Source organism: Rhinopithecus roxellana, chromosome 11 (assembly GCF_007565055.1).
Source record: "Rhinopithecus roxellana isolate Shanxi Qingling chromosome 11, ASM756505v1, whole genome shotgun sequence".
NCBI classification, from domain to species: Eukaryota; Metazoa; Chordata; class Mammalia; order Primates; family Cercopithecidae; genus Rhinopithecus; species Rhinopithecus roxellana.
In genome coordinates, this window is record NC_044559.1 from 42019934 (window position 1) to 42042460 (window position 22527).

The 22527-nt window shown below is 43.4% G+C and overlaps 1 protein-coding gene across 3 annotated transcripts in view; it reads left to right on the forward strand.

Annotated features, from left to right (window-relative positions):
* WDR11 (WD repeat domain 11) overlaps positions 1 to 11838 on the forward strand; it is a 56694-nt gene extending 44856 nt beyond the window's left edge. For all 3 annotated transcript variants that reach the window (XM_010365672.2, XM_010365675.2, XM_030940832.1), the window contains exons 20-29: positions 2162 to 2270; positions 3199 to 3261; positions 4426 to 4491; positions 5229 to 5406; positions 6317 to 6412; positions 6922 to 7087; positions 7590 to 7687; positions 8142 to 8287; positions 9047 to 9126; positions 10880 to 11838. In XM_010365672.2, coding sequence (XP_010363974.2) covers positions 2162 to 2270; positions 3199 to 3261; positions 4426 to 4491; positions 5229 to 5406; positions 6317 to 6412; positions 6922 to 7087; positions 7590 to 7687; positions 8142 to 8287; positions 9047 to 9126; positions 10880 to 11037 — 1160 coding nt within the window. In that variant the 3' untranslated portion in view covers positions 11038 to 11838. The remainder of the gene's footprint in view (positions 1 to 2161; positions 2271 to 3198; positions 3262 to 4425; positions 4492 to 5228; positions 5407 to 6316; positions 6413 to 6921; positions 7088 to 7589; positions 7688 to 8141; positions 8288 to 9046; positions 9127 to 10879) is intronic.
* Positions 11839 to 22527: the final 10689 nt, after the last annotated feature.

Below are 22527 nucleotides of genomic sequence, written 5' to 3' on the forward strand. Positions count from 1 at the left end.
TTAAAATTCTTGGGTGTAAAAAAAGTATTATTAAAAATATTTCCAATCACTTTCTGGCTTTTAAATGGAAAAGTCCACATAAAATATTTTATGTATAATTTAATTTTTATTTAACTACATAGAATGAAGTTTTCGAAAGCAGAGCTTTCCAATAGAAACATAATGTGAGCCACATATGTAAGTTTAAATTCTAGTATCCACATTTAAAAAAAAAAGAAATGAAATTTATTTTAATTAAAATGTTATTTAAGCCAATATATCCAAAGTTTTATTTCAACATATAATCAGTATTAAAAGTTACTAGTGAGACATTTTACTTTTTTTAAAGTATTCATTCTTCAAAATTCAGTGAGTATTTTACATTTATTGTAAAATAACTTGAATTGCCCTCTAAATTTAGAGGACAAATTTTCAGCAGAAACAGTCAAGCTCTATTTAGATTTTATGAAATTTTCAGTTGAAAACTAGTAATGTATTCAAGTTGTTTCAAACATACTTAAAAGTCATTCAATGACTGAATCAATAATTACTTTTTAAGTTTAAATTAAATAAGACATTCATTTCTTTAATTATACTAGCCATATTTTAAGTGACTATCATATTGGATATAATACTGGATAATTGCACAGTCTAAAGTTGATGTGGATCACTGATAGGATTTGGCTCTGTGTCTCCACCCAAATCTCATGTCAAATTGTAATCCCCACAGGTCAGGGAGGCAGCTGGCGGGGGGTGATTGGATCATGGTGGCAGATTTCACCCTTACTGTTCTTGTAATAGTGAGTGAGTTCTCAGGAGATCTGATGGCTTAAAGTTGTGGCACTTGCCCCCTCGCTCGCTCTCTCCTGCTGCCATGTAAGATGTGTCTTGCTTCCCTTCACCTGCCATGATTGTAAGTTTGCCTCCCCAGCCATACGGAACTGTGAGTCAATTAAACCTCTTTTCTTTCTAAATTACCTGGTCTCGGGTAGTTCCTTACAGCAGCATGAAAACGGACAAATATAGTCACTTAAATAAGCCAATGCTATTTAGCTGTTTATAAGTTTGTGTCATTTTACATAATTGTATCTATTCAAGGAATCCATGGATAAAGGCTGTGCAGGATTCTGGAAGGGAGTTGGTAATAAGGCTGAGTTATAACAGCCAAGGCACCGCTAGAAAATTAGAGCTAAGGTCGAGTCCTATAGAGTATAGGGTGGTCAGAGCAGAGCTGCTGGGCATTGCAGCCTTTAGGTCTTCTGCTTCTTTGCACTGAAACATGTTGACAACAAGGCAAATCTTGTTTGTTAGTGTTCTAAGTAAGCCAGCTGCTGGATGTGGGGAATGCTAGGGCCTAGGGTCTAAGAAGATAGCCCGTGTGTTCAAGGGCTGCCATTATAAGTGAGACCTGGGAATGCTAGTGATCACAGGTGGCCTGATCCCTTCAGTGACATACTCAAGGTTGATAGGCCATGTTAATTGAATAGTCTCAGACAAACAAAAGTACAAAAGGCACATACAGGTAAATATATTTATTTTTAATATTTAAAAATAATGAACTTTATTGTTATTTGTTGAGTCATTGCATTGAATCCTTTATTCAAGTAGTACCAGAGTTGTATACCACACAGGATACTTAAATTTAAAAAGGGAAAAGAAGGCCGGTCGTGGTGGCTCATGCCTATAATCCCAGAACTTTGGAAGGTCAAGGTGTGCAGATTGCCCAAGGTCAGGAGTTCAAGACCAACCTGGACAACATGGTGAAACCCCATCTCTACTAAAAATGCAAAAATTAGCCAGGCATGATGGCAGGTGCCTGTAATCCCAGCTACTTGGGAGGCTGAGGCAGGAGAGTCGCTTGAACCTGGGAGGCGGAGGTTGCAGTGAGCCAAGATCTCGCCATTGCACTCCAGCCTGGGTGACAGAGCAAGACTTTGTCTTTAAAATAAAACAAAATTTAAAAAAAAGAGAGGGGAAAGAAGAATGTTAATCAGATTTGAATGCAGAGACTCTCTGCTCTTGGCTTATGTTTCTAAGCAGTGACTACATTGAATATACTCTCTCAGTTGTTCCAGATTGACCTGTTGCTCTCTGCTGACTACTCTGTAAATGATTTACAGCTGAAGCTTCATTGTAATGTAAAACTTCATTTTATTTTTAAAAACCTTTCTTTGTTGTCTAGAGCCTGTGTGGTGCCCCTATCTCCTTGTTCCAAGGGCATCCCTTGTCTTGAAAGCCTTCTTATTACACCAGCCTTGGAACGGACAGTATTCTTTGGACATTTCTCATGTGTAAGTTTTTTCATTTTTCTTTGTCTTTCATAATTTACTTGTGGTTGAAGGACACCCATGAAAGTCAGCCATGGCCTGTACTCCAGCATTTAAAGGGAATGGAGCCTTTAAAGCCAACAGAAGGTAGAGACACTACAGAATTGCCAGGCTGCCTCTGGGTTCTCAGGGGCCTTTGTGGAAGTGTGGGTCGGTGAGGAGCTATGAGGGCATGTATTGCTCTCAGGTGGCTGTGTGCTTGTCTTATGGTCTGAACATGGGTGTGTCATGATGATGAAAAGGATGCATGTGAAGAGGGCAATGGAAGCCAGGGGAATTTGGAGCCAGGCACGTTCTTTTTAAAAACAGCATCATTAGCTTCAGGGGTATACTGTGTCTTATAAATCTCAATATTTGCCTCATTGCAAAAAAATATTCACAGAAACTATTAGTGATTATTAATTAAATTCACAAATATTACTGAACTCCTGCCACGTGCAGCACGGATGGGGGATTTAAAAATAATGCCAGGAAGTGTCTGTTCTCCAAGCCCTGTCTCCTCAGAATATTTATTCTGCAGAGTTTAGTGAATGAGCAGATTCCTTTAGTCATTGCTAAGTTCTTCATTAAAAGGAATCTAACCTGATAGATTTTAATGCCTGCTAATAAATTTCCTGGTTTCTTGAAAGCCAAGGAGACTTTCTTTACTCATTTTGTTGTTTTTGACTCAATAAGATGCAAGCAGATATTAAAGTTGATTGGTGGGGTCCTGAGTAGATTTTTGTTATTTTGGTCTATCACCAGGTTTTTAACCAAGAACTACAAAGAAGATTATATTAACACAACTTTTTTGAGGTGAAGAAATACATGGTTTTAAGTGAAGAGATAACTCATTCAAAATCTTGTCTTTACAGTGACTGTAATGAACTCATTCAAAATCTTTTCTTTACAGTGACTATCCAGAAAATGAAGAAATAAAGAATCTCCTCCAAGAACAGTTGAATTCATTGTCTAAGTAAGCACTCCATGTTTTACTAAAAAATAGGAATATGAGAAAGAAAAATATAATTCAACTTTTCAAAATTAAAATGTTACGTTTTAGAAAATATTAGTGGCCCAAGAAGAGACCATTCTGTTTGCAGAGGTTTGCTTCCCTTTAGAGTCTGTGTTTTGCAGAAAAAGTACTTACTTAGTAGTTACAGTGAGAGAGCATCTGTCTTCACCAAGTTCCTGAGCACCAGCTGCTCTGGTCTCACATCAGGGCAGGACTAGATGCATAGTGTGAGCGTCCTTGTAGCTCAGCCTGCCTCTACTACAAACGTCCATGAAGCCTCCCAGTGGGAGACGAATCGCAGGGTGATTCTGGGTCTGCTTCCTGCTTCTAAAATGAGTTCTCTGTGTCAGGTGCTGGTGTGCGCAAGTCTGGCTAAGAAATGAATGTGCTCCCTAGAGCCAAGGGCATTTAACAGAATGTGCTGGGAATAAGAAAGGAAAAAATATGGGCCTACAGGGAGTTCTTGGGGAAAGCATAACACATGTTTGCAGCCTAGAATCTGTTACATGTAGTTATAGTATTTAACAAATTAAACATATGAGATTTTATTGATGGAAAATTCAAAATAATTAGTTTTTTCTATGCAAAGATGAACATTTATGTTTAAATGGGAAACTATAGATTTAAAGAATATCTTCCTGCCTGATTTGTGAATATTCAGTATTTTGACTATTTTAGAAACATGAATTTATAAAAGCACTAACCATTCTTCCTTAGATACTTTATTTTTGGAATAGTTTCAGAATAAATTACGAATGTCATCTTCTTTAAAGTATTTACTGTTCTTGATGATTAGTAAAATGACTTTGTCAACAATGGCATTCTTGTTCCAGTAGTTAGGCGGCTGATACTTTGAAAAACTGTTGTAAGCCTATAAACCAGAAATGAGAGTGCTGCAGCTCCCTGTGGTGGCCAAAAGCTGCTACTTCTCCAAGCCTTGAGAACACTCTCAGCCCCCTTCAACTTTTATGATTTCAGTGTCATGGTACAGTACCTTGTCTTGTGTAAATTCTACACATGTTATTTGAGTGGAATTTCTCATTTCAAGAGTATATTGATCAACCCCCATGCTTTATTGTTTGATTGAAAACTTTTGTCTTACTTTTGTCCGGATTCCTTCCGCAGTGAGATAAAGAAACTGTTGCTTGATCCGGAATTCACTCTCTTGCAGAGGTGCCTGCTTGTTTCAAGGTAATATTGTTTGATGTATTCTGTATAAGGATTTCAAGTCAACTCGTTTTTTTTTAAGGGTTTTTAGTTACAAACACTTAGATTTTAGAAAAAATGTATCAGTTCATCCTTTATATTTAACTTAAAATAATTTTGATAGTAGTAATAACAAATCGGGAAAAAATCAAATTGCATTTTAAATGTGAGATCTAGGCCTCCTCTCTGGAAAGCACTCCCTCCTACAGCTTTTTAAAATATGTGTTTTAAAATATCAGATACAAACTGCATATATTTAAATGTAACAATAAATTATATTTAGAAGCAACAACCTCTATATCCTGACTTACAGTAGAGTTTGTCACTTATAAAAAAAGACTCCTCTCCCTACAGAATAAATAGCACATTACTTTCGTACCTTATCTAGCCAGTTATCCCAGAGGAACTTCTTCCTAATGTGAATCAGTGGCCCACATTGAAAGGTGTGCTAATGGCAAACCAGGTAAATAATTGTTCTTAACACAGAACGGAAAGATGTTGGGGTCTGAAGGGGTCCTGTGAAGTCAGGTCCCTGTATTGTTGGAGGCCCAGTAGCAGGGCTGGAGAACTTGCTGCCTCCCCCTTTCACCCTGCCAGGCCCCATGCCAGTATCCCAGTGGACATGTGACAACACTCCCTTCCAGTCCTTCAGTCTACTCTAGCAAGCCATCCAGGCCAGGTGTGCTGTAAGTGCAGTCGAAACATTGCTTCATCCTTGCCAGGCTCTATGGTGACGAATCGGAGCTGCACTTCTGGACTGTCGCTGCCCACTACCTGCACAGCTTATCCCAGGAAAAGTCAGCCAGCACAACTGCTCCTAAAGAAGCTGTTCCTCGAGACAAACTAAGCAACCCACTGGATATATGCTATGATGTGCTCTGCGAAAATGCCTACTTTCAGGTAGTCTGCTTCACATGGCAAAACCTTTAGAGCTGTCATCTTGATTACTTATATCTTTGTCAATATCTTAAACTTGGGAAACTTTCAAACTAAGTTACTGTTCAGTAATAGAAATAAGCCCTTGAAAATTAGCTGGGTGTGGTGACACGTGCCTGTAGTCCCAGCTACTCAGGAGGCTGAAGCAGGAGAATCACTTGAACCCGGGAGGTGGAGGTTGCAGTGAGCTGAGATCATGCCACTGCATTCCAGCCTAACAGAGCAAGACTCTGTCTCAAAAAAAAAAAAAAAAAGAAAAAAATAAGAAAAAAAAAAGAGAGGAGGGGAGAGGAGGGGAGGGAGGGAAGGAGGGAGAGAGGGAGGGAGGGAGGGAGAGAAGGAAGGAAAGGAAGGAGAGGAAGGAAGCCCTTGGTACATTTGCATTAAAAAAAGCCTGATTCAGGATTTGAAAAGCTCATAGGCAATTACTGAGTTTTTTACTAAGCATTAAAATTTTATTATTAAACAGTCTTAATTGTTTAATTTGTCTACATTTTTAAGTTAGCTTCATTTTAATTGTCATTAATTTTCTATAAATAACAAATACTTTATACACTTGATTTGAATTTGCTGTTTGCATCATAATTTCTTTAACCTCCTGCAGAATACTTCAATGCACATAGGTTTTTTATCCAGCTCTACTTAAGCGTCAGTTTCTGTAGGCAGGCAGGTATGCATTCAAGTGATAATATCTATCAACATTTTTTCTTTTCAAATTCTTATTAAATGTTTGGAGTGCTGTAGAGTTGATTATTAACCTGAAAAGGCAAAGTAGTTTATTAAAGTGATCTTATTAAGTACAGTAAAATTTAAATAATTCCAGACTCTTATAATCCAGGCTTAATTTTTCTTTTTTTTTTTTTTCCAATTCTAGAAATTTCAGCTAGAAAGGGTTAATCTACAGGAAGTGAAACGGTCAACTTATGATCATACAAGGAAATGTACAGACCAGCTCCTACTCTTGGGTCAAGTATGTGAGTTTTTATAACTCTTTACATGCTTCATTAAATTGCTAGTTAATTAGTATTTCAGAGCAATATATCTGTATGTATATATCTCATAGTATTTTCCCCTTGAATGTACCTCCTTCCCTATAGACAGTTCAGGCTTTCTTTCAAAATAATACCAATAAACCTCATAAGAAAGTAAAAACATATGGTTAACCAGCTTGTAATTTAGACTTCCATAATGTCCAGTGGAGCCCAGCTGTTTGTTTTGTTTTGCTTTTGTGTCTGAATTGACTGGTGCAAAGCTAAAATAGGCAATTACTCAAGCACGTAGATACACCAGACTCTGGCTTTATATTTGTCTCAAAATGGTAGTGTAGCACCTCTGTTTAATTTTTGTATTTGTAAACAAAATATTCAATTGCATTTTTTGAAAATGAGTGTTTTCCTTTAGTTTTCCACATTATGAATTTTAAAAAGTTATGTTGGAGGAAAATGTTCTCGTAATTAGAAAAACCGTTTCTCTTACTAGACAGACAGAGCTGTGCAGTTGCTGTTGGAAACAAGTGCAGATAACCAGCATTATTACTGTGATTCACTGAAAGCCTGTTTAGTCACTACTGTTACCTCGTCAGGCCCCTCTCAGAGCACCATTAAGTTGGTGGCGACAAATATGATTGCCAATGGCAAACTGGCAGGTAAGGCACACTTGATGTATTTGTCATCTCTCTGAAAAATGAGACCTTGTTCCCAGTAAAGTATTTGATTAGTAGGGACATTTCTTTCTTTTTTACATATGCTGAAGAAAAAGAATTATTGCTGCCTATAAATCAGATGACTATAACTGTCTAAACCAGAATTAATTGTTTACACTTTTCAGAGTGAAAGGGGGCACTATTAATAATTGCTGAGATAATAGGCATAAATCCAACAATCCTAGGCAAACCAGAACAATAAAACCTGTGAGAGAACTATGCTTTCCCTACTTATTCTCCAGACTGTATTGTACTTCCTACCCTGGTTACTTGAGTAATAACAGTAAAACCCTTAATATTATGTTTCAAAATTTAAATCAAGCCTGTCTTCAGTAGGTATAAAATGGACAAGACTAAATAAGGTCAAATGGGGATTTAACTATTTAATGACTTCTCAAAGAAAGAGCTGCAATATCACTTGAGGGGATGTGCTTTTGTCTTTCAGAGGGCGTTCAGTTGCTCTGTCTGATAGACAAGGCTGCAGATGCCTGTCGCTACCTGCAGACATACGGCAAGTGGAATCGGGCTGCATGGCTGGCGAAAGTAGGTTGTTCCAAGTTTCAGTAGGTGCCTCAACATTTGGGATAGAAAGTTCAGTCCTGAACTTTGGACTTATGACTTAGAAACATTTTTTGGCCGCAAAGCTGCTTTGCAAATATTTTCTTGCAACCTTCATCCTTTTCCTATTCTTTATAAGTGTAAATTGCATTACTTGTTTAAAAATGGATCTTGCATTGGTAGCAATTAAGTAAAAGCAGCTGCCTCCTCTTCCTCCCAGAGTCTGAGCCTGAACTACAGTCCAGAGGTATAGCCAGGCCCTGGGTCCCATCGGCACAGACTTAGCATTATTCAGGGTATGCAGCAGCTTCAGGGCAGTGTTCTAGTCAAGCAGAGCCTAGCCTGTGTTTCACAGGAACAGATCTCACTTTAACTGAATTACTATTTTTTCTTTATAAGCGCAGGATGTTTTTGTTGTTAACACGGGCATCTTTCTCAGGTCCGTTTGAATCCTGAGGAGTGTGCAGATGTTTTAAAGCGGTGGGTTGACCACCTTTGTTCTCCACAAGTCAATCAGAAATCAAAGGCTCTCCTGGTCCTCCTCTCTCTGGGCTGCTTTTTCAGCGTGGCAGAGACGCTTCACAGGTAAACCGAGCGTTCACATGGGCTGCTCAGGACTGCCCGTGAGCAGTCACTTCATGTTCTCTCGTGGTTCTAGCAGGTGATGGTACTAATGTGTGAAGTGAAAGAAGAAGTATACATTTCAGGTTTGTCAAAAAACCCAAAGGAGAGTAGAACTGTCCATGTTCATTATGTCTTCATTTGGTCTGGGAGCTATGATAGTTTCCTACTAATATGCAGATCAAACCTAACAGGCACCTAGTAAAAAGGAATTTAAGTCTTCAGAGAGTTGGGGTCCATTGAGCTTTGACTAGAGCAACTGAGAGGAGGCCCAGAGAGCAGGGGGAGAGGTGACAGAAGGCATGGTGAGGTGGAGACATCCTGTCTGAAAATCTGGAAGAGGAACAACCATCACTAATTGTGGAGCATTTCATTTATTCAAAACTAAGGGAGGTAGATTAAGGACATATGTCAAAAGATTACTTGTCAACTCTGGACACTGGGTACATGGGCACTTGTCATCTCTGTAGATTTTTGTGTATTTAAATTATTTCACAATTTTTTAAAGTATTAATTTTAAAAAGCTTGGTTTGGAGATGTGAGTATTCTTCCCTCCTTTTTTAAATAAACCAGGGCTTAGAAAAGTGCTTGTATCTTAATGCAGTACGCAGGTTTCCAGGGAAAATGTGTAAATGTCTTTATACAGAAATATACCCTTCAATGGTGCTGCCCACCAGTGACATAAATCACAAAGCATAACTCTTGTTTTGTTCTGTTGAGCAGCATGAGATACTTTGATAGAGCGGCCTTATTTGTGGAAGCTTGCCTCAAGTATGGAGCATTTGAAGTCACTGAGGACACAGATATCCTTTGCAAGGTTTTTATAGTGACGAGGAAGAAAGTGACATGCATGGGTTTTGGAATTTCCCTTAGTTGTGCTGCCTGGACAGGAACTATATTATATTGTGAAGGATCCATGTTCTGATTTTCTGATTCACCAAAGTCAGGAAAGAGGGAGAAATTAGAGGACAAAGAATCAGAAAAGAAAGTGGCTGCACCATAGGTGTGAGCTTTGACTAGAATGGAGGGAGGCAGGAAGGACTATAGAGGACAGGGCCCCCAAGCCTTGTTTGAATTTAAAAAGAAGATGAAGGAACGATTTGGGGAACAGGTAGAAGGACCTGGTACTTTCAGATAGTACTTTTTCCAGACCAGGCATTCCATGGAATACATCTTATGTATTTATCTAGAAAAAATAAACTGGAATAACTAAAAAAGACTCCCACGATCACCTCTAATGACAATATGCTATGGTACAAAATACAGCACTTAAAGAGGGGTGTTGCTCAGCCCAGCCACCATGATCCACCCATCAGCCGGAACATTTTATTTCTTCTAAATGTCACTTGAGCAACACTGGTTTCTTTGAAAAGAGTGAACTTGAGAATGCAACTCCCAGGACCAGAAAAGAATGAACTTGGGCCAGTGCTTATGTGGCCCTGCTGCTGCTCACTGCACTTTGCTTCAAATTCTTAAATTTGCTCTCATTTCTACATGGCAGCTACATGGTTCTCTCTCTCTTTCTCCCTCTTTCTCTCTCTGTGTTTATATATATATATATATATATATATATATTTTTTTTTTTTTTTTTTTCCTTACAGAAAATTAAACTAAAATTTTTTTTTTCCTGTTTTTGAAGCAAGGTCATTCTCTTTTGCCCAGACTGGAGTGAGTGGCACAATCATGGCTCACTGCAGCTTTGACTTCCTGGGCTCAAGCAATCCTCCCACCTCAGCCTCCCCAGTAGCTGGGACCATAGGTCCACACCACTGTGCCTGGGTTTTTTGTTGTTGTTTTGTTTTGTTTTTTTGGTAGTGATGCAGGTCTATGCTGCCCAGGCTGGTCTTAAACTCCAACTCAAGCGATCCTCTCACCTTGGCCTCCCAAAGTGCTGAGATTACAGGCATGAGCCACCCAGCCCTACACTGAAAGGTTTTTTTAAATTAAACTAAAGCCTGAGCCTACTCAAGATCATGTACCTAGTCATTGGGAAGGTGACTGGTTCAGTGTATCTATTTTGAGGATCAAAGCATCAGCACAGAATACCCAATAGGCTGTTTAAAAAAAAAAAAAAATTTAAAAAACAATAGGCAGGGCTTTCTAAAAACCCAACATCCAGGTACTGGGTTTTGAAATAAATATGTTGAGAAATAAATATCTGCCCCCAAACTGCCAGCCTCTCAGACTTTCAAATGGAATGAAGATATGCAGGTTAAGTTTCTCTTCTCATATCATTCATCTTCCAATCTTTAGTTGAGTGTAGGTTGTGGGAGAATCTGGGAGGATGTTGGTTGAGTCCTCTGGAAGGAGAAGCTTTGGCCTCAGCTGATGCGAAAGGTAATGATGGTACAGACTGAGACATGGCCTCCTATAGCCGGGAATCACCCTCCGCCTACAAAAAGGCTCCTGTGTTCATCCTATGCTGCCCGCTGTGGACACCAGGTCCCTTCCGAGCAGCCAGCAGAGCAGACGCAACTCACCTTTCCTGTTTCTGGGAGCCTGTGCGGAGCCTCATCACAGCCCTTTTTACTCTTCTTTTCCTTAGCTATGGTTTACAGAAACTCGTCACTGCTGTATATGCAGATTATGCCAGGAGTTTGAAGAACCTCGGTTTTAAGCAGGGAGCAGTTCTCTTTGCTTCAAAAGCTGGAGCAGCTGGCAAAGACTTACTAAATGAGCTTGAGTCCTCCAAGGAAGAACGCATCGAAGAGTGACAGCTTAATAAATTCCAGGGAATCTGACCTGGAAGGCAGATGGGAGGGGGCTGGTCTGACTGTGGTCACCACCACAGTCCAGGATGAAGAGGAGTACAGGGTCCTATGAGCTGTTTGACCAATGTTCTAAGGCTATGTGTGCCCAAAAGCACATGAGCGTCTATGTTGGGAGTAAGTTTGTATCCTGTGTTGATCTCAGAAAGAATGTGAATGCTTAAGATTTTGAAAGTATATAATATTTTATACTTTTGGAGAGAGCTTTAAGAGTCCCTGGAAATACTTTTTAATTTTTTTAACTTAAAATTCAAGAGACTGAATCACTTTTCTCATTGATTAAATGTAAACATGATTGAGAAACCTATAGTAAATGAAATTTGTGAGGTGTTTTCTCAAATATATGCTGCGCCTGTACTTACATACAGTCTTTCAAGATAAACAGGGCAGAAACATTTAAACTAGTATTAAAGATAGCTTACCAAAGCATTTTTGTTTTCTTACCTTGAAAACACAGAACTGTTAATTCCTTGGTTTAAGCAGTCACTAAGTTTTGTAACTTCAGGCTCAGAGGCTATAGGAGGTTTTAAGATTTACGTTTAGTTCGGTAGGTGAGGTCTTTGATATTTTGAATTTTAACTCCTTTTATGATACATCACAGTAACCTCATTTTTGAAGTATTTGTACTTTAATGTTCTCTCTGTTCTAATAGTTGAAATATGAGATGTAACTGTTATAGATTATTGCTGAAAACGTAAATGTCTGTAACTTACAAACATGATAAATAAATAAAAAATTCCCTCCAGGCCTTTGTGTTCTGCATTGCTGTGCATGAGGCCAGGTGATGAGCTGGCTCCTCAGGCGTCATCTGGTCGTCCAGCCTCGAAAGCCTGGCTGCTCCTGCTGTATCCAGAGAAACCTGTATGTGGGAATCCCATGAGTACGGCACAGGGCAGGAAGGACACCCACACCCCGGGCAAGTCTACCTCTGAGTTCCTGGGTGGGCACGTGGCTTAGTGCACGGCGCTTGGAGATGAGGGGGTGAGCATTTCCGTCTTTTCCCTCCTGAGCCTGTTGGGTGACACATCATACCCACCAAGAGGTACAATTTTTTTTTTTTTTTTTTTTTTTTTTTGAGACGGAGTCTTGCTCTGTCGCCCAGGCTGGAGTGCAGTGGCCGGATCTTAGCTCACTGCAAGCTCCGCCCCCCAGGTTTACGCCATTCTCCTGCCTCAGCCTCCCAAGTAGCTGGGACTACAGGCGCCCACCACCTCGCCCGGCTAGTTTTTTGTATTTTTTAGTAGAGATGGGGTTTCACCATATTAGCGAGGATGGTCTCGATCTCCTGACCTTGTGATCCGCCCGTCTCGGCCTCCCAAAGTGCTGGGATTACAGGCTTGAGCCACCGCGCCCGGCCGAGGTACAATTTTTAAAGAGAAGCATAGCCTCTTTCTACCCTTAGACCAACCAGTCTGACACCCTCTGCCAAGGAACTGAGCTCCATGGAAAGGAAGGCCTGTCCCAGGAATACTTGTCCCCAGCTCGGTGCTTTGGCAAGCGGTTCTGTGTCCGGAGTTGGTTACTTCCAGTGGGTTCTTGGTCTCACTGACTTCAAGAATGAAGCTGCAGACCTTCGCAGTATTACAGCTCTTAAAGGTGGCACAGACCCAAAGAGTGAGCAGCAGCAGGATTTCTTGTGAAGAGCGAAAGAACAAAGCTTCCACAGCATGGAAGGGGACCCGAGCGGGTTGCCACTGCTGGCTGGGATGGCCAGCTTTTATTCCCTTATTTGTCTCTGCCAACATCCTGCTGATTGGTCCATTTTACAGAGTGCTGATTGGTGTGTTTACAATCCTTTAGCTAGATACAGAGCGCTGATTGGTGTGTTTTTACAGAGTGCTGATTGGTGCATTTGCAATACTTTAGCTAGACATAGAGCGCTGATTGGTGCATTTTTACAGAGTGCTAATTGCTGCATTTACATTCCTTTAGCTAGACACAGAGCACTGATTGGTGCGTTTTTACAGTGCTGATTGGTGTATTTACAATCCTTTAGCTAGACACAGAATGCTGATTGGTGCATTTACAATCCTCTAGCTAGACAGAAAAGTTCTCCAAGTCCCCACTTGACCCAGGAAGTCCAACTGTCTTCGCCTCTCAGTTCTAGAAGAAATTCAGGATCCATTATTGGTCCTGTACATGGCTCATGTTTCCTGCCCTTTCTTTGCCTAGGCACACTGCAGTAGACTCTAAAGGCCACGGGCAAACACAGCTTTCTTTACATTGTTTATTATTTGTCCAGATGTATTTATTCAACCATTGTCTTAGCTTTGGCTGCTATGACCAAATACATAGACTGAGTAGCTTAAACAACAGACATTTATCTCTCATAGTTCTGGAGGCTGAAGGTCTGAGACCAAGGGGCCAGCAGATTTGTTCCTGGTGAGGAACTTCCTGGCTGGTAGAGCGCTGCCTTCTTGCTGTGTACTCATGTGGCCTTTCCTCTGTGTATGCACGTGAAGCAAGCGGTGCTCTGTCTTCCCCTTATTTGAGCCCTAATCGCATCATGGGGTCAACCTCAGCCTAGTTACTTCCAAAGGGTGAACCCTCAAATACCATCACACTGGATGATAAGGCTTCATTATGTGAATTACCAAAGTTAGGAATCAGAGGGAAAGAAAAAGCTTGATACCAGAGTCGTGCATTCTGAAAAACGAAAATGCTTTGGATTTAAGGCCAACAAATAGGTACTGAGGCATTGCCTGATTGTGAGAGCAAAGCAGGGCCGGGCATGGCAGCTGGGTGTGAACACAGTGAGCAGACAAGGCCCAGAGCCTGGGTTTGCGTCAGTCTAGCTGGCTAGTTAGCAGTTAGGACTCCCACAGAGACAGAGACCAAGCCTGTGTCGAGACACAACTGGAAACCCCCTTCCAAACAGAACAGGTGATCTCTGGTGATATTCACGGCCACATTGCTGAAAACTCATACTCACCTCCATCAAGCGTTAGAAATCAAGAGCTGAACAAGTGTGAATCGTTTTTCATATTTAGCCTTTCTGAATATCTTTTCATGAAAGATCGTTAAGAATATGTGTTGTCAACGCACTAATGAGGGGTCTTCACGAGGCTGAAACAAGCAGCTGAAATTGGGAATAAGACAGAATGACTCCAGGGCAGCAGCAGCCCCTGGCCCCAGTGCCAGCCCCCACAGAAGCTGCTGGGCAAGGCCTAGGCCCTTCCCTTTGCCACAAAGCCTGGGTGGGGGTGGAGGAGCCACCCTGGAGGTGGGGCTTCAGGAAGAAGGCCAGGTGGTGGATGGTAGGTGCTTCCCCTTGGCTGGTCTCAGAGCCATTTCCTACTGCACACTGTTACCTGTTTCCTGCTCTGTTGCTAATGACATCCTCTGCCGAATGTAGCTGGCTGCCCCACCACAGTCTTGCTCTAGGTCTAATCGTTGCTTTGGTCGTAGTGGCAGGACATTTATTCTTTCAAAATAGTTAACAGAGCAGATTCACACAAGCCTCATGTCCCTCACACAGGTACCTGATCAGAAAGTCTCAACATGTAGACATAATTAAATAAGAAAACAATTTCTCTCTCATCTATTTGATTACTGGAGGCTTCCTCTTGCCTCAGGATGGTGTTAGGTTTCAGTGAATCCTGAGCTCTGTGACTACCCAGGATATTCCATTCTCAGCAACAGGATGTGACTGAAGTAAAGCATTCAGGCACAAACTTGTAACAGTGCTACGGAAATAAAGGAGGGCCACGCAGGGATGGCACACAAGGGAGAATGTTCTAGGCAGTGGGGATGTTTCTGTGGGAGCCTGCGTGAGATTATTTTGACTGACTCAGAATGATTTGTGAATGAAAGAACCCTTTTAATTAAAACGTAACAGCAGTTTTAATCGATGACATGTTGCTGCCGCTTTAAAAGAAGGAAGGAGGAGCTGGCTTTTGGAAGGCACTTCTGAAAACTGCTGGAATCCAGTGAGATGTCAGGTCTAAGAGGAAACTGGAAGGACAGACGGCCACCGCTTCGCCTTGCATTGCCTTTCCTGCAAGGGTTCTGTATGTTTTCTTTCCTTCCATGTCTGTTTGGTCAGCACACAGCACGCATTCAAAATAACCCAGGAAAGCCCTGCTTTTCTCCTGCTGAGAGATGGTGAGGCTCTCACAGGAGTCCCTGCAGGCAATTTCAGGCCTTTCTCTTTGGTGTTTGGCCTGATGCCTAAAAATGCCAAATAAACACCACTCCCACCTTATTTTTTTCAAGAACATTGAGAAGTATGACTTAAGATAAAATATGTCCTAAGTATAAGAGAAATAAGGACATTCTGGGTTCCACAGGTGACCTGGCATGATTTTTAGCTTTCCCATCTTCCATATGTAAAGTGAGCAAAGCCAAGGACAATTAAAGATGCTCAAATTGCCTGGTGCTGTGGCTCACGCCTGTAATCTTAGCAGTTTGGGAGGCCGAGGTGGGCAGATTGCTGGAGCTCAGGAATTCAAGACCAGCCTGGGCAACATGGTGAAACCCCGTCTCTACTAAAATACAAAAAAGAAAAGTAGCTGGGTGTGGTGGTGTGCACCTGTAGTCCCAGCTACTTGGGAGGCTGAGGCAGGAGAACTGCTTGAACTCGGGAGGCAGAGTTTGAAGTGAGCTGAGATGGCACCACTGCACTCCAGCCTGGGCGACAGAAAGACTCCGTCTCTTTATAAAAAAAAAAAAAAAAAAAAAAAAGGAAAAAAGAAAGAAAGATGCTCAAATTATCCCAGTGTGGTGGTGGCGGGCACCTGTATTCCTAGCTACTTGGGAGGCTGAGGCAGGAGAACCTAGGAAAAGGATATTGAACCTAGGAAAAGGATATTGCAGTGAGCTGAGATCACACCACTGCACTCCAGCCTGGGCAACAAGAGCAAAACTCCATCTCAAGAAAAAAAAAAAAAAAAAAGAGGCTCTGATGGGCTGCTTCAGAAAGACGGGATTTGAACAAATCGTTGAGAATTTAAGAACAGATAAGAAGACAATCCTCAGTAGTCAGTGCCTTAAAAATGTAACCAGACTTTGGGAGGCCGAGGCAGGCAGATCACAAGGTCAAGAGATCGAGACCATCCTGGCCAACATGGTGAAACCCCATCTCTGCTGAAAATAGAAAAAAATTATCTGGGCGTGGTGGCGGGCGCCTGTAGTCTCAGCTACCGGGAGGCTGAGGCAGGAGAATCACTTGAACCCGGGAGGTGGAGGTTGCAGTGAGCTGAGATTGCACCACTGCAGTCCAGTCTGGCACAGAGCGAGACTCTGTCTCAAAAACCAAAACCAAAACAAAATATAACCAGAGGGATCAATTTTCTCTTTGCAGTTAGGGTATTTTTTGGTTTTGTTTTGTTTTGTTTTTGTTTTTGTTTTGAGATGGAGTCTTGCTCTGTCGCCAGGCTGGCTGGCGTGCAGAGGCGCTATTCGACTCACTGCAACCTCTGCCTCCCGAGTTCAAGTGATTCTCCTGCCTCAGCCTCCCTAGTAGCTGGGACTACAGGCGCGTGCCACCATGCTCAGCTATTTTTTTTCTATTTTCAGTAGAGACGGGGTTTCACCATGTTGGCCGGGATGGTCTCGATCTCCTGACCTCATGATCTGCCCGCCTTGGCCTCCCAAAGTGCTGGGATTACAGGTGTGAGCCATCACTTGAAGCAAGGCAGCTGACATGGAAGCAGAGAGAGAAAAGCTGCACACGATGGGGTCTCTGCTGTTCCTGTTCCTGGTCAGTGATGTTGCAGGTTTAGGGTCAGCAAACTACATCTGGCAGCCTGAATCCCTGCCTGTTTCTAGAAATACGGTGTTACTGCAACAAAACTGTGCCCACCTGTTCATCGTCTGGCTGTTTTCAATGATAGTGCTGAAAAGTTAGAAGGGAATCAAGTGGCCTGAAAAGCCTAAAATATTTACTATCTGGGTCTTTACAGAAAAATAGTTCAATAACTCCTTCTCTAGGGTCGAAATGCTTCCTGGTGATGAAATCTCAGCTGTCCAACTGCCGTATTGTTTACAGACTGGTATGAGGTCCTTTGTAATTTTTCTACAGTTAGGTGCATTAGAACCTACCTCCTTAGAAGGCTGTTGTTATAAGCTCCATCCCATCTGGCTTCTTCATAGGCCCAAGTTGCCATGGGAATGGGCGCAGGAGACTCCAAGATTTATCGGCCAGGCTAACCTTAGTCTTATTGTTGATAAATCTGAGGTAAAAGGCATCAACAGATGATTGAAAAGTTTAACTCCAAGTGCCATTTCGTTATGAAATATTTGTAAGCAAATCTCGATTTTACTCCAGATACTTCTGAACACGTTCTGCTATGAGATCTTCACTTTATTCCAATCTTTTGCATCCTCCCATCATTTTTAAGCCAAAGTACTTCAGGCAGGCTGGAAGATAAATAAAATTTGTGTCCCAAATAAGTGGCATGCACTACTGTCATAGAAGAGAATCCATGGGTGCAGGGACCCATGTACATCCCACTTGGGAAGCGCATCTCAGGTCAGGGAACCCTACAGGGTCCAATGACTGGGGCTTCAAATAATCCCAGAGAGCTGGGCCAGGAGGTGGCACAATAATCAGAAGTGAAAAATGTACAAGTCTGCAATATAATCCAATGGAGACAATTCAAGGAGGAAATTGGCAAACCATTACGTTTGCACAGGTATATTATGGAAGGAAGGGAGGGAATCCTAAGAAACAAGGCTGATTTGGGGAGACATAACACAGATCATTTTCTTAAGAACTATCTGCCCAACAACACATTTTAGTCCTCCAGGTTTTTACTTCCCAGTGTTCTTCAAAAATGTGTATCAATCAGGAATTTAATTGAAGAACAGCCCCTTGTTTGAAGTTGCTGATCTTCGCCTAGAATAGGCCAAGGAAAATATACCTCATCCCGTTGAGGAGTTAGAAAGCTGTTTCAGCAGATCATGTTGCAGCAAACCTGACATTAGTTCATTCGAATGCTAAGGATCTGATCCGAGCTTGTGTTTCTGGAACTGCCAATGCACATTTCAGAGGGCCTCAGTAACTGTCAGCCAAGCCTTGGTTTTGTTTTTTGCCTTTGGCAAACCCACTCGAGAATGGTTCTAAACACAAGGACCAGAGATGTGGAACAGGGTGAAAGCAGTGGGGCTGGGAACACCTGCTTCCCGGCAATCTGGCTGCCTGGCCTTGGACAAGTTATCACCTGAGCCTCACTTGTAAAATGGTGATACAGGGTCTCCCTCCAGGGGTGGCTGAGAGTCAGAGAAGGGAGCTGCGAGGGCTTGTCAAGATCAAGGATCTGTCAGCTTAGCTGCTCCTGGGAAGGAGGCTGAGACTCACATTGTCAGTTTTCATTCACTAAAGAGAGTCTTGCTTGAGGGGCTCAGATAAGCAGGAGCTGGGATTAGAGTGGGTGGGACTGGGAAGGAGAGAGAGAAAAAAGGAAAGAAGCAAAGATTGATTCCCCAAATCTCTAAGATCTCTCACCCTACAAGTGCAGAAAGCTTGCTTTGAGCAGAAAGGACTTGATCCGGAGCCAGGTAGGTCACCTTCTCTCCTGGAGGCAGCTCTCGAAACAGGCTCTGTGGACTTCTGGCACTTCCTCCCTGCGAATCTCACACTCCGCAGGTCTCCTCCTGCCTGAGAATTAAAGTCTCTCCAGTCCTTTTGCTGCCTCACACCTCTGATCCCTGCACCCCCAGACCCCCATCCCATCCCACCCATGGGAACCACCAAGCTCCAAGTACTCATTGAGCCACCACCTCCTTTCAGGGACTCACCACCCCTGTAGGGGGGCACAGGGTCGCAGTGGAGATCAGCCAACTGGGGTCATTGGGAATACCTGAGTTGGGGCTTGGATACAGACTCAGTGGGAGGGCAGCAGTTCTGGGGAGGTGGGAGGAGATTCAGGTAAATGAAGGGGGCCAGGGAGCAGCCCTGCGGGTAGGGGGCCGGCCAGAGGCTGGCAGCAGGAGAGGAGACCCCTGCAGGCAGTGTGGACAGTGGGGCAGAAGTGAGCAGGCGGGAGGGTACATGCCACTTGAGGGCCCGGTGTGAGCTCAGTGAGGGGCTGCAGCCAGGATCCCTCCTGCAGAGGAATCAGTCTCAGTGTGGTCCGAAGAGCCCCAGGAGCTCAAGAAGGTGGCAAAGCCATGGTAGGCAGAGGGAAACTCAGGGACGGGAAAGAAAAAATCAGAACTAAGGGGAGTCCTGGGAGTTCCCTGCGGTCCAGCAGCAGCTACAGCACGGAAATGGTTCTGCAGCACCGTTTCCAGATTGCCGGGCTTGTTTAGAACCGTCTCGGCCTGCCGGGGTGGGAGACTGGAGAGGAGCTGCCCACAGCCTCCAGGGTGTTTCAGAGCTTGGTGCTTGCCCTACTCTGTCAGCAATCAACACAGTCGCTGTGATGACACTGAGCTGCCTTGGAAGGAGATACACAGGTAATGGGGACCTTTCTCAGGAATGCCACAGACTGTGCCATATACCCCCTCCTCGGGACTTTACAAAACCTTAGTGAAATTATGAAATCCACCATATGCTTAATGTGATTCGGCTTGAGGGAAAAGCCAGAGAGGGGAACTGAATGTTAAATCAAGACTGAAACAGCCTCAGCCTGCATGATGAAGTGAGCAGCCACACATTTAGGTCCCCAAAAGGGTTACTGATAGGGTCACACCGGTCTGGCCCAGGAAGGGTCTGTCTGCACCTGGCTGCTGAGAGCTGGGGCCTCTGGAGGGCTCAGCGGAACCAGTGGAACCAGCCAGCACCAGCCTGAGTCCTCACCCCAAAGGCACCAGAGGCCTTCCCACCTGACTCTGCCATGACGAGTGCCTTGACTGTCTGCAGTGTTCTAGAAAGGTGACCAACAGGTGTAGGCTAATTACATTTCAAAAAAAATTTTTTCCCCCCGGCACATATAACAAGACTACTCCTCTCCCCTCGTCTCATCAGATTCCATTTCCTTTATCAAATGCACATGGTGTTTGATTTAAGTGCAATTCTCAGAAAATTTAATAACTGCAGTGTTTAGTTAGTCCGACAACATTTATTGAAGTGATGAATACAGAAAAAAGTACTTTCAAGGAAGAAAAATTATGTGTCTTGTTTTGTGTTTTCTTTTCTCAAATCTGTAGACGGGTATGAAACCGAGCAGCAATCTCTGTCTTGAAAAGCTGGTATTTCTGTTTCTAGAACGTATGTGTGTTTGGGGTGGGGTATAGAATAGAGGAGTGAACTGAGTCCTTCACCCACTACCTGGTCTGCTTACTCTGCCCACGCATGTCCCCTCAGCAGCCCTGCGAGTGCCCGAGCTGTGGCTCCCCAGGCAGTAAAGAGCTAGGCCCTGGAGCCAGACCCCCAGAGGTGATTCCCAGCTCTGCCATTTGCCATGCCTCAGTTTCCCCATCTGCAAAATTGGCTTAATGACAGTGCTTCCCTCGTGCAGTCACAGAGCTCTTAGAACACAGCTTGGCAGAAAAGCGTTGCCTGCCACTATTTGTGCTGTAAAAGCCCTATCTCTTGGCCGAATGGAGCTCAGTAAACCAATGGGAGAAACAGGTCCCTTCTGAGATCTCCCTAGATCCCTATTCAGCCCCTGGTAGGCTCACGAGAAGGGCTCAGTGTTTGTGGGAGTGAGTATCTGTGCAGAGGGAAGATCAGAATCCAGAGGTGACAGTTTAAGGTTAACATTATTTTCTCAGCATTTCAAAAGGAAATGCCGGGAAACACTAGTCCCACAAGATATTCCTGAGAAAAAACAAATGGGATAGGGACCAAATGAGTTGGGAAAATGAGGCATTTGGATGTCTCCCCTCAGAGCTTCCCAGTGCACGTTAGCACTTCAAAGGCTCTGAGAAGTCCTACCATAAAGACACCTGCTTAAATGTGTTTCAGCCAATACTAGCTAAACCCATTTGCTGAGGCATTTCCTTCTCCCCTGGTTGCTTTCTCTCCCTTCCTCCCTCTGCCTCTCTCCCTCCCTCCCTCCCTCCCTTCTTCCCTTCCATCCATCCTGTGAATGCCCCATGGAATCCTGCTGGATTCAGAGTGGGCACAGTTGCTCGAGAAGCACAGGAACTTGCTGGGTGTGCTATAGAAACTGTTTGTTTGTTTGTTTCTTTTTTTTGAGACGGAGTCTCGCTCTGTTGCCCAGGCTGGAGTGCAGTGGCATGATCTCCGCTCACTGAAAGCTCTGCCTCCCGGGTTCATGCCATTCTCCTGTCTCAGCCTCCCGAGCAGCTGGGACTACAGGTGCCCGCCACCCCACCCAGCTAATTTTTTGTATTTTTAGTAGAGATGGTGTTTCACCGTGTTGGTCAGGATGGTCTTGATCTCCTGATCTCGTGATTCGCCTGCGTCGGCCTCCCAAAGTGCTGGGATCATCCCAAAGTGCTGGGATTACAGGCGTGAGCCACCACACCGGGCCTAGAAAGCCTTTCTAGGCAGGTAACAGAGCAATGATGCCACTCTCTCAACAGGATTTCTGGAAGGCCCAGCACTGCAGTACCAGGGATGACCCAGGGCTCTAAGCCTTATAGGAGGCTGGCATCTCAACCATGGAGACAGATGGCTTCTTTCCAGAGCACAGCCTCAGGGCTCCCTTTCAACTGATCTGCCCTTGGCTGATGCAAAAGGATTTAATGTCTTTTCCCAGAGAGAAACGAAATACACTCTATATACGAAGCTGAGAGACCATCAAACAATTTTTTCCAAGCCTAGAAGTTTCATGGGGGAAGAAAACAACAAAAACATGTAAGCCAAATCAAACCAAACCAAAACAAAAGCAACTCTGAGAACAGAAACACACTAATGAGATTTCTGAGCCTTTACAAGCTTCTGAATAATTCACGCAAGCACAACCTTCCTTCTTTTTTGTTTCTTAGGATTCCCAGGGTAAGAGGACTCAGCTTTGCCATGGTCCCTTCCAAGTGGCATCCTGTCTCTGCTTACACACCTCCAATGATGGGCTGCTCCCTACCTCCCAGGCTGTCCCTTGTATTACTCTGAATTTCCGTCACCAGAATGTGCTTTAGATAACAGTAAGATGGGTCCAGAGATCCCCCACATCAGACTGGTTGTCTAGTGTAGGCATTGAAACTCTGGATTCTGAATTAGACCTCCTGGGTTAGAATCCCAGCTCCACCACTTATGAGCTATGTACAAGTAGGCAATGTGCCACACTGCTCTGTGCCTCAGTTTACTCACCTGCAAAATGGGGGATCACATGCTGGACTTATCCCATAGGGTTGCTGAGTGATAACACTCATATCAGTGTGTGGCGCATAGTGCTATACGAGGGTTTGATGCTATTCCTTTCTAAATTGTGATGACTTGGGACATTCAGCAGCGCAGTCTTTTCTAGATTCTCCACCAAGCACATACAGGTCTGTGCACTTAGCCTGGACAGCTCTTTGGACTTACACCAGGCAGCCATGTCCCAAAGGCACAGTCATGGCACCAGGAGGGAAAGGCCAGGG